The 11,764-nt window shown below is 32.5% G+C and overlaps 2 protein-coding genes, 1 non-coding gene and 1 pseudogene across 5 annotated transcripts; 2 read left to right on the forward strand and 2 right to left on the reverse strand.

Moving 5' to 3' along the window:
- Positions 1–271: 271 nt before the first annotated feature.
- LOC112786069 (DNA-binding protein BIN4-like) lies at positions 272–3,817 on the forward strand. Of its 3 annotated transcripts, XR_011879007.1 has the most exons (11): positions 272–509; positions 845–1,125; positions 1,228–1,289; positions 1,433–1,487; positions 1,625–1,742; positions 2,241–2,287; positions 2,431–2,457; positions 2,682–2,757; positions 2,859–2,992; positions 3,088–3,372; positions 3,689–3,817. XR_011879007.1 is itself a non-coding variant. In XM_029296086.2 (10 exons), coding segments are annotated over exons 3-10 (573 nt in total). In that variant the 5' UTR covers positions 272–509; positions 845–1,125; positions 1,228–1,287; the 3' UTR covers positions 3,202–3,415. The 3 variants fall into 3 exon arrangements, 2 of the variants coding, with proteins under 2 accessions (XP_029151919.1, XP_072086385.1); XM_029296086.2 differs by lacking the exon at positions 3,689–3,817 and having other exon boundaries at positions 3,088–3,415; XM_072230284.1 differs by lacking the exon at positions 3,689–3,817 and having other exon boundaries at positions 2,431–2,451; positions 3,088–3,415.
- LOC112786070 (pathogenesis-related protein 5-like) lies at positions 3,553–4,844 on the reverse strand (annotated as a pseudogene).
- A 2,526-nt stretch (positions 4,845–7,370) lies between these two features.
- Positions 7,371–7,444, forward strand: TRNAT-AGU (transfer RNA threonine (anticodon AGU)). The gene has a single exon. It is a non-coding gene; the product is annotated as a tRNA-Thr (tRNA).
- Positions 7,445–8,722: 1,278 nt separating this feature from the next.
- LOC112783932 (uncharacterized) lies at positions 8,723–10,415 on the reverse strand. The gene is made up of 2 exons (XM_025827018.3): positions 10,249–10,415; positions 8,723–9,574 (listed from the first exon to the last, which is right to left on the reverse strand). The coding sequence occupies exon 2, from the start codon at positions 9,505–9,507 to the stop codon at positions 9,070–9,072; it is 438 nt and encodes a 145-aa protein (XP_025682803.1). The 5' UTR covers positions 9,508–9,574; positions 10,249–10,415; the 3' UTR covers positions 8,723–9,069.
- Between the last annotated feature and the right edge of the window lie 1,349 nt (positions 10,416–11,764).

Raw genomic sequence — 11,764 nt, forward strand, 5'->3', positions numbered from 1 at the left:
TAAATACTCGGTTATCAATTTCAAAGGGGTTTGTTACTTGTGACAACCAAAAACGTTTGTACGAAGGGATTTCTGTTGGTTTAGAGACTATATCTACAATGCGACTATTTTTATAAAATTCTTTACTGTCAAAAATCCCAACGTCAGTCTCCCGGTTTGATGCCTTCTCTATATTTCTAAAATTTCCCAAATTTTATTCTCAATATAAGTAAAATCTAGGGGAATTTTTTTTGGAATCAATTAAACACAAAAGACCCATGACTTACACACATTGGAGCTTTTTTTTGTACTTCTAATTTAAAACCAATCTGCATATAGTTTTATTTCCCCCCTAAAAACATGATATCATTAACATAGCAGGCTTTGTTTCTATCTAGTGATAGCATGCAACAATTATTTTACAATTTGCTTCTTTATTGAATTGTCGTTTGGTCTCTTATGATGCAGGAGACATAGAGGAAAGGAAGATTGGCATTGATTCAAACAATGACATGCATTTCGAGCGTAAAGTAAGAACCTTGCCCCATTAATTCTTACATGGGATCAGTAGTTTTAGAGAAGCTATTGATATTTCATCCTTGAACATCAAGAGGATTTTAATCCATCAAGCATAGAATATCTAACCAGTATACCATTTTTTCTCGTCCTTAGAATAATTCTGTTGCCTACTACAACACCAATATGAGCATTGCAGGGTTGGATAGGTAAAGGATTAAGAATAATATATCACCAGAAAAAAGGAAGCAAATTTTCCCTTGTATTTTATAAGAAAAATGTGTTTGGCTTGCTAACGCTTGGCTGCGATTGCTTTCTGGTTGCTGATTAGTCAAATGTTTTTGCATAGGAATCTGTTTATCGAATTTTGAATCTGTCATCAGATTCTGAGTCGTGCCTTGATCGTAGCCCCAAAAAGGAAATTCGTAACAATCAGGTGGAAAGCTTCTCAGCAACAAATACCTCAATTGATTAGTGAAGAAGCTAAGGATAAAATTATCCTTGGCAATGATGGAAAGTCTCCATGCAGAAAGGGTTCAAAAGGAAAGTCTTCTCAGAAACCAATTCAGGTAGAAGAAGATCATTCACCAGTGAAAGGGAAGAAAACAAAGGGCAGTGCAAAGGAGAGAGGTATGAAATGGGTTAGTATGGGAATATAAGTTGTAAGATATCACTCCATTCTCTTTTTATGGATTTCTGACCATATGCTTGTGGTATCTACAAATGGGACAGGTAGTGGTGGAGATCTGGAGGCTGAGGAGGAAGAAACTTGTGAAAAGCTCATTAAGACAAATGTAAGAATGACTACAATAATTAATTAATTATAATGACTCACCACACTCCCATGACTTTGAAACTGAAATAAGTAATAGCCATCATAAGCTATCTTGTTATCTAGTCCAGCATCCTGATTTTGCGTGCTATTTATAATTTGCAGGTCTCCTCTTCAAGGCTGCCTTTTGGTGCTTTCTGAGAAAGTTCAACACACAAAGGTTGGATAGCAACTATATGTTATGGATTTTTCTTTGTTGTATGTTGTGTTTTGTAATTGGAAGGGCCATGTTGTTATGTTCTCTTCTTAATTCATGAGAATGGAAAGGGTACCTGAGGAGGAGCTTTGGTTTTGCAGGCTCTTGTTGAGTGCCAAGGTGACTCCATAGATCTCAGTGGTGATGTGGGAGCTGTAGGCCGGGTTATAATTTCAGATTCTGCATCCAGAGATCAGGAAATGCAGTTAGACTTGAAAGGTACTTTTTGTTTTAGCTCATATATTTTCTGATTTCTAAGGAAATCAGTGTGTTTCATCAATATGAAGACATGGACAAATATTTTTTTAATCACAATATTGTAGCATGAGTATGTGAAGAAAAACAGTACAGTTTAGTAATGTTGACTTACTTCTTAAGGCAAAATTATTACGTGTGGAGTTCCCAAAATACAAAAGGACTCATACTTCGTATTTTAAAAATAGGAATATCGGAATCATAAGCACAGTACTTTCTTTTCTTCTTAATGACATATTGTATTTTTTTATTTAAATAAACATGATCATAAATATTACCTCAGTTTTTAGCTTAAAAAAAGAGAAAAAAAAAAAGGAAAAAACATCTCGTCATATATTTTCATTCCTTACCTAAGTTATATGCCTTTATAATATGTTCATTATAAGTATATTCCGTTTTCTGTGTTAGTTTTAGGCAGTGACAAACTATATCTGATTGTTTGTATTGTTGGCATCATTTCAGAAACTATATACAAAACATCTATAGTTCCTTGCCGGACATTTTGTGTGGTAAGTAATTAAGTTGGATGTAATCTGCATTTAAAATTTTTATTTATAATGTCCTTGTGGCTAGTTACCTTCATGATCGAGTTATATCAAACCTTTCCTGCTCGTATTTTTCAAATACTGATACGAGCTTGTTATTTGTTCAGGTTAGCTTTGGACAGTCCGAGGTAAAGGTCTGTTGATTATCTGATATTTTCGTATTTACTCGCATATTGAAAATTGTTTGACGCAATTACTACTATCCTAAGTTATAAATCTGTATTCATCGTCAAGGTTTCTCTTCTACTTTTTATTTATGTTATTCATCAGTATCATCCCTGACAAGGATTATGATAAATATTTGCTGTCATTATGTTTAATTGATATTTTGATGCTATTCTTAATATTTCTTCATCAGATAGAGGCCATTATGAATGACTTCATACAGTTGGAGCCACAATCTAATGTATATGAAGCTGAAACTATGGTTGAAGGTTATTTGCATCTACCAAATTGAGGCTTTTATTTCTGGTAGTTTTTCCTTTATATTATGAATAAACTCCTTTACTCATATCTTAACCTTTCATATGAGAAGGGACACTAGATGGTTTTGCCTTTGATTCAGATGAGGAAGCTGGCAAGATGCCGAAGGGCACCCAAACTGATCAAAATGAGCATGCTAAGGAACAAACTCACAGTAAATCCAAAGGGAAGGGTGACAAGAAAATAGTAAGTTCCTATAAAGTTTTCTTGGTTTCAGATTCTCCCTTTATAAATGAAAATGCTGCTGCATACATACTAAATTGTATAAGATTTGGATACAGGGTGCTGAAAAGAAAAGAGGTAGAAGTACTGGAGGAAAACCACAACCTAAGACAGTAAAGAAAATAGCTCCAAAAAAAGCTCCAAATTCTAAGAAGGCAAAGACGAAGAATTGAGTCGAAGAAGTGTTCCATTGTATATGTTGTAAACCTATACTCAATCCTTGGGTTAAAAGTACTAGTTGATGAAATACTTTGCCCATGTCAGAGATAATAACATTAAAACAGCTGCCATTGGAGGTCTTATCAACAAATCCACCCCAGAAGAATTGGATACTTTTATGATTGGTGAATGAGTTCTTATCAAATCCTTCTTACATGTTCCTGTTTCCATAATACTCACATTGTAGTTTCTTTTCCATTGAATTATTATTTGTTATCTCTGCTTTTAGTTTACTTGTATTAGCTGGCTAATATAATTTTTGAAATATTACTTTGTTAACTAAATTTCTGCCAAACATGGGAGAATGAATTTCAAGATTCTAATTTTCCTGATTACATTGACTATGCTTGTTCCCCTCCAAAGAATGTCTTGCAAGATTGTAAATCTTGTTCGCTAATTGCTAATATTATTCTTGCTTGTTCATTTCAATCTCACAAGCAGGGATTCTTTTCTCCCTCTTTTGAGAAGCACTCCTGGAGTTTCTTGTCATTCCATATCAATAATGTTCGTGTCTTAGAAACACTGAGAAAGAAGATCGAGAATCAAGAGAACGATAGGCGCTGGTAAGGGCAAGAGAGTATTTGATGAGGAAGTAACTTGCTTACGCTTGGGATGTCTAGGTGGTGGTGTATGATTTTGGTTTTTCATCCTGTGTTGTAAATTGTATTGTAAAATTTTAGTTATTGGATGGGTTTATCATGAAAATGTGGCAATAAACAAAAAGAGAAGGGAAACAAATCACAGTTGTGGAAGATGATGCATAGTTGTAAACCTATAGGGACAAAAAACAATCTCATATTCACTAGCTTTGCAAGTGAAAGTTCTGGTTCCATCATCAAATGCATAACTATAAGCTCTAGGACACGCCTTCTTGAAGATAGTTGAATAAAATGTAGGCTGGCAACTCTTTGGGTTAGCATATTGTCCAGTGCAGCAGTACCGATCCGACTTGAATGCCTCACAAGCACTTCTGCACCCTACTACACCACGCTGGTTTTCGTCTTCACCGAGCACTTGAAGTTCTCTAGGGCAACCTATACCATTGCATTTTTTTATAATTCTATAAGGTACATGTTAGCTTTCAGCTGTATAGTTTATTTTCTTTATGTACTTTTGAACTCTTACCTCTGTTGATATCAGTCACGCATCATGTAGCATTACAGGCTCCACCAGATACACCTCGTGGTAGAGCCACTAACGGCAAATTGTAGCCATCTACCATGCTGACATCGTAGAAATCTTTGTCCATTGGCTCCGTCGAGTGTTATCTCAAACAGTGAGGTAGGAGGTGCAGCACCATTTCCATCACATTCCAGTTTTCCCCCACAGTCACCAGTTAGGCATTTGCCAGCACCTGTGACATCAAATTTGCAACCCGTCCTTGCCCATATTCGTCCCGACCATCCTGGTACCGTGGTTAGTCTGACACTTTGGCCTGAGTCCAACTGGAATCAGTCGTTGATAGTTTAGGGCTCCCTGAACCAGCAAGTGTACCAGGCTATATAGTATGAGGGCAGTTGTTGATTATGGTGAATGTGTAAGAGAAAGTGTTAGAGAAAAATGTAAAGAGAATAAGAAAACTAGGCCAGGGTGCCATAGTTGTGTATTTGAAGGATTATATTTGGTAGTAAAAGTTGAGACCTAAGGGGGTACCTAGAGGGGATTGGTGCGAGAAAGGGAGTAGTCAATGCCCCCAGATTTGATATATATAAGGATGTTGAAAGAGGTAATTGTATGGTATTACCGTATCCGTGATGCAATGTAGAACTAAACCGTTACGTTGCTTAAACCAATATTATGGATTTCGCATTTCTTTTATTGTGGATGGCCTCTGTTGGAAGCAATTCTTTGCTTTTGCTGTTGCATGGGAAATTTTACAAACTTTTGGAAATCATGTCCTCGTAGAATCGTGTATAGAACTCCCTAGGTAGGTTGAGCCTTGTAAGAATTTGCATGGATTATTCGATGTGTTTCCAAGTCCAAAGGTAGAAATAAAACTTTGACTTTTACCAAGGTCTTAAGTGAAGCAAAATTACTTTTCAATGGTGAAAATAGAAATTGACCTCAACCTCCCTTAACCTCGAGTATGCAAATTAAGCAATTATGCACCGCGAAGACTAAGGCTGCGAGAGAATCCTCCCTGAGACGATCTTGTATATTTTAAATTTTTCGAGAAAATTTGGAGTTTTGGTGGTAAATTTTGCGCAAACTTATTATAAACAAATTTAAAAGCTTGCCTGGAAGAAATCTATTTTTCTAAGTGATATTTGATTGAGAAGTAAAAATAAAATGAGAATTTTTATGAATTTATTTTGTATGTAATTTTATCTATTAAATTTAGGACAAGTTACATAATTAAAATGAATTGGTTTAGAATTTATCTAATTGCAACTTTTTGGAGGACATGTTTGCAATTTCTTTTACTCTTTGTAAACCGCTACTACCTGCAGCGATTTTAATTTAAACGTAATCCGCTACAGACTAGCGCGGATTACATAGAAAAAGATGTTGAGTATTGGTATGCGCGTAATGGGAGGCTCTAGTGGTCTATGTAAATCTGGTTTCTTTATAAATACAAAAGCAAGGCAATTGAAAAGAAGTGGAGATATTCAGAGATCCAATTAATAGAACATAAATTAAAATACTATTTTTGACAATTTAAGGTAAAAAGAGGATTTACTAAATAGATAAAAATTGTATTAGATGCAAATAGGGGTCAATGTGAATCAAATCATCAAAATTTTGATTTAATCTACGCTAAAATCATCGGATCAGATCCATTATCTACGGTTTTTTTAGTTTGGATCTGATCCACACATTTGTAACTCGGATATATTTACAAAATATAAAATATTTTAAAAAATTTATTTTTATTAAAAAATTAATAAAATTTCTTTTTTTTTCACTCTTTTAACTCCTAAAATATTATTAAATATACTTTTTTTAAATAATAAAAATAAAATAATACAACATATGTGATAATTATTAGTTAAAATAAAACATAAAAAGAATATTTACCTATTTATTTATATTCTGTGGATTCTTAGAATATACAAAAATTTACCTGAAATTCACAATTTGATCGTATGAATGTGCGAATGAGATCTGATCTCATATTAATATACACACAGATAAAAATAAAGTCAAACAGATTAGGTAAAAAAAGAAGTATTGTATAATAGTGATATATTTGTGCATGTCTTTTGCGATAAAAAAAATTTACAAATAAATGAAATATAAAATAATTTGCTTAAATATTTTATAATAATTTTATTATTATTTTTTTTAAAATATACATATTTAGTGTAGAATGATAAACATCATTATAATAGTTAGTTACTTTGTTTATTCAAGCTCCATATAAATCATCATCACAAGATAATTATTTAGTATTATTTCTTAACTCACTATAATTTGACATAATAATAATAATAATAATAATAATAATAATAATAATAATAATAATAATAATAGTAATTTATTTTCTGATTATGTTACTAATTCTAATTTTCAATTAGAATTATTTTATTATTTCAAACATTCTTATATCTTAATTGCTTGTTATACCAATATATGTCACATGTAGTGTGCATATATATATAATAATTAACTAATTTTAATAGTGATAAGTTGATTTAAAATAGAATTAGTCAATTTAATCTTACTATTTATATTTATAGTGGAAGAAGATCCAAATGTCAATTCCGTCACATCTAGAGATTATCAAAAATTTTACACATTAGAATCTACCTGAGAATAACCAGCTTCACGTAAACTGTTAGAGTCTCCCACAGATTGTACATACCAATGTTTTTTCATAAACCGCTATAGCTAGTAGCGATTTCTGCTTAACACATTCTCTTACATAATTCGTCCTAACATGTAGCGGATTACGTTCAAGTTAAACCCCTATAGTCAATAGCAATTTATATAGAATAAAAAAAATTGCAAACATCTCTTAGATTTCAAAAAGTTGCAATTGGATAAATTTCAAATCAATTCATTTTAATTATGTAACTTGTCCTTAAATTTATTCATGAAACAAATTATATGCCATTCCAAAGCAAATGTTCAAAATCCATCAAGATATTAAATAAGATTTGCAAAACCAAAGTACCAATAAGCTCTCGTAGCTCAGTTGGTTAGAGCACCCGTTTAGTAAGTGGGAGGTTTTGAGTTCGACTCTCAACAAGAGTAATTTTTCCTATCTTTGGTCTATGATGGATTCAATATTTGTTATTTAGGTATACCTTTTTGCTTTTTTAGATTTATTCTGAATGGCAACTTGCTTTGGCTTCCTTGGCTTAATAAATTTTTTATCTTTATAACACAAGAATAATTTGTATACACAAGTGAAACTCAACTGTTCTAAATGTTCCACTAATTAACATTAATGGTTTGTTGCAAAAATGATAAGAGTAAAAGCAACAGCCATGGTTACCATTACAAATTTATGGCATCAAATTTTCAAAATACATAATATCATTCAATACAAAGTTGAATTTGCCCAGACGACAATGAAAAACTTCAAGAAAATATCCTAAGGCTCAAATACAGGGTAAATCTTTTCCAATACTCAAATGTACAGAGAAAATGCAAGTTTGATATATACAATGTGCTCATACTTGCAAATAACTAGGTCTGCATTGATCAAGTCCTCTTTTCGCCCAATAAATGTCACACCCAATAGATGATAATCTGACTTGGGGGGATGAAGAAATGTGGTCTCATTTAACATGTAACTGGGTCTATACTTTCCAAGTTTTCAAATCTTAACAGATTCATTAAAACTTGCAAAGCGAGGACATCGTAACCATCTGTCTGTCACTTCCTATCTGGAGCACCTGTGGAATCTCAAGATTCTTCACAACCCCATAACCATCCTCCTACCCAAACTCCAGTAGATGCAAACTTTAGCATAAATGGCAATGCTTGTTCCTACATCTAGAAAATAAGCAGATAGGTATCAATATTTCATTTTCTAGTATAAACCAATTCTATATTTATCTGCAATACAAATGTTTATAAAGCTCCTTGATAGTACATGCTTCTGAACCTGCACAAGTTACATTAAACTCAAACAGCCAGCAATTAATCAGAGGATGTAAAGAAAAGATAATAGAATGATAATTTTAAAAATGTAAGCTATTTCATCTCTTGTGAGTCTGCAAAAGTAGGAAGACATTCAGGAAGGAAAAAAAAGAATAGTGTTTTTCACATACTTCATACTTGACTATTTTGAGCATATAAGGAACCTTACCTGCATTGATCAAGGTTATCAAAATAACCCTGATTAGAATTATCAGCCTAATGGACATGACTGCCAATGGTGCACTATTCTAATGGAATTAAGATAAATAAGATCTAAAATAAAATAGTGCAACTCACAGCAGTAGTATTAGTAATTAACACACCAACTCTTGGAAAGTTATGCATTGCAATTAGATATTTGCTAGAAACTACAAAACAGCCAGCTAGAAAAGGGTTACAGTTAAGAAAATTGATGAATGCTGATACATAGTACATCATTTCAGGTCCTAAATCAAATCCAGGCATCATAAAGTCTGAGTTTCATCTTGTAGCTAAATGTCTGCTTCCCAACAAGGTGAGCAAGAAACTAAAGTCATCTGAATACTAAACAGTCAAGCTACTTTTAAGTGCCACATTACATTATTACTGGAAATATAAGGAGTTCTCAAAGTAGATGGACATACATGTTGTCCACCAATAGGTAGTCCATTTATTCAAGTGCTGTTATTGATACTCATCTGATAGTAAAAGGGAAAAAGAAAAAAAGATCCAAAAAAGAAGGAAATATATATCTAGCTCATATCCATGCCATCTCCAACTTGGCTGCAGATAGGACTGACAGCAGAAAAAGATCTCTCGAAAGGAGAAGTATGGAATTGTGTATCTCGTCTACGCTTAAAACCACAGCCATCAGAAGATGAATTTTCTGCATCGAGCTTTCTTCGAACACCCCTCACTGCTTGTTCCTCTGCTGGTGTAAGGGGGAAAATTTGACCACTTGCTCTACAAAGCGAGCTGTGGTTATCATACAAAATTCTCTGGTTACAGTTTTTATCACAGATGTGAGTTAGCCCTGTTAGCCTGCAGCGATACATGTTCCCGCAAACATTTTCGTTTTCACATTTCCAGTCGCACTTATGCACAGGATTTGGTCCATCACGGCCCAAAATACTCGACATATAAATAACATTTGCAGGAGCTGCAACCATAGATTTGCCATATACCTCCATTCCTTTAGTGGAAATAACCTCTTAAGAACTCTTCCACACTTCAACTTCAATGCCTTGCCCAAATCCTCTGCAGGTCACACAGCCACCACAACAACACAGATTTCAGTCATACTCAAGTGGGAAAGATACCTAAGGATTTACACTTTCCAATAAGTAACCTTTAATTATCCCGTTTAGTGATTTCACTTAACCTTTTCTTCTACAAGGACTTTCAATAATCTATTATTCCTATTCTTCTACATTTGAAAAATAATGGAATTCAACTCAAAGTCCTATCACCTATCACAATAGAAAGATCGAGTTTCAAAAACAGAACGGATTATTATAAAACCTAAATCTAGAATCCGACTTTAGTAATTATTGTTTAATTAGATCATTAGATGACAAATAATATTAAAATGGAGAGCTTTCATAATTAATTAATTATATACGGAGAAGACAGATCTAAACCGTGAAAATGTTGAAATCCTAAACAATGGATAACACGGTAATTAGCACGCGCTCTATTAAGAATCCAACATGCCATCACCTTCAAAACCAAACAATTCAGCACCCGCTAATACAAGCGTATATTAATCTTACTTTCTCGTTCTAACAAATGCATGCTGCATGCTTAATTATTACACCATAACAATAACGCGCATGGAAATAACATGAATTAAATTAATTGCACCAACCTAATCACAGAGAGAGGGAGAGAAAGAGAGAGAGAGAAAGAGAGCAGAGGAAAATTTCACTCACATGCTCTTTCTTCAGCTATAGAGTCTTCTTCCTCTTTAGTGCCTATAAAGAACAAAGAACAAACCTAAAATCTCACTCACGCTCTCGGAAGAACCTAAGCTAATAAAGAAAGAAAGAAAGAAAGAAAGAACGTTAAATTAGATAAATGGAAGAAGCGGAAGACTTGTGGGATTACATTTATAGAAACTTGGCGTTGAATAAATGCTCGTAGCTCATTCCGCTTACCTTTACACTTGTGGGGTTGACGCTTCCCATATACGACAAAACTCACGCTAAAATAAAATCCCAAATGCACGTTACTATGATAAATGAAAGATGGACCCAAATGTAATTTTACTTCCTTCAGTGGTCACCTACCACTACAATTTATTTCTGGATAACCTTGCGGAACGTTGGTTTCGCATCGCATTAAACCCATCTTCATTTTAAAATTATTATTTTTATTTGAATAAAGAATATAGAAATCAATCTGTTAAAATTAGTCAACATTTTTTAATTTTAAAAATTTCTACTTTTTTTTTAAAAAAATTATGAACTATGGAGCTAAATGTTTGGAAAGAAAAAACTACACCAAAATTGTTCTTTAAAGAATGAGTAAAATAAAGTAGATATGATAACTATGACCAAAAACCTTAAATTTATCTGCATAAATATTAATCAAATATCTTTTTTAAAATTTAGTATTTATAATTTATAATTCAGAATTAAAATTTTATTTTAGAATTAAAAATTTTAAAATATAATTAATATTAATCGAAAAAAATTACTTCTTAACATTATTTTTAAATAAATAATCAAATACAAAAATTTTATAACATGTGTTATAAAAATATATGTGAAAATTATTATAATTTTAAAATATATTTTAATTTAATAAATATATTAGCACTTAAATTTTATATATTTTTATAAAAAAAAATTGACGAATAACCTTAATACATTTTTTTAAAGTCATGTTATTTAAACGATTAATTTAGATCACTTAACTTTTATTATTATGGCTTGTTTGTCACGTGTACCAACGGCTCTCTTTTCTCTCTCTCATGTGCGCCTTGCTTTCACACATTTCAATGTTCCAAAAGTAATGGATTTGGGGGGAGAGGAGAAAGAAATACAGATATAATACATATTTAGTAGAGATCGGTTGGGGTGTAGGGTAGGATACAGGTTTAGGATATATTCTACTCGTATTCTATATATAATATATATTTTATAAAAAGTAGGTAAATAGTGAAGGAAGTATAAGTTGAATCTATATTTTTCTTTATGTAATGATTTGGTAATAAGTAAGTAATCACTAAACTAGTTAGTTGATTTAGTAATTTAAAGTATTAATTTTTTATTTTGTATTTTATTAATATGTATAAAATTTGGAATGATTGAATTTTATATTTGTTTAGAAAAAAATTGATATTTCTGCAGGTAGAATAGGATATGATAGGGTAGGGTAGGATTTAGAATTTTAGGATACGGGTAAGGTTAAGGTTGAGAGATTCTCAACCCGCAGGTAGGGTAA

Source organism: Arachis hypogaea, chromosome 20 (assembly GCF_003086295.3).
Source record: "Arachis hypogaea cultivar Tifrunner chromosome 20, arahy.Tifrunner.gnm2.J5K5, whole genome shotgun sequence".
NCBI lineage: Eukaryota > Viridiplantae > Streptophyta > Magnoliopsida > Fabales > Fabaceae > Arachis > Arachis hypogaea.

Coding starts and splice junctions, on each gene's coding strand:
- LOC112783932 (XM_025827018.3), bottom strand. CDS start 9,507: ATGGAGGTATATGGCAAATCTATGGTTGCAGCTCCTGCAAATGTTATT.
- LOC112786069 (XM_029296086.2), top strand. Junction 2,288..2,430: donor CTTGCCGGACATTTTGTGTG/GTAAGTAATTAA, acceptor TTATTTGTTCAG/GTTAGCTTTGGACAGTCCGA. Junction 2,458..2,681: donor TTGGACAGTCCGAGGTAAAG/GTCTGTTGATTA, acceptor TTTCTTCATCAG/ATAGAGGCCATTATGAATGA.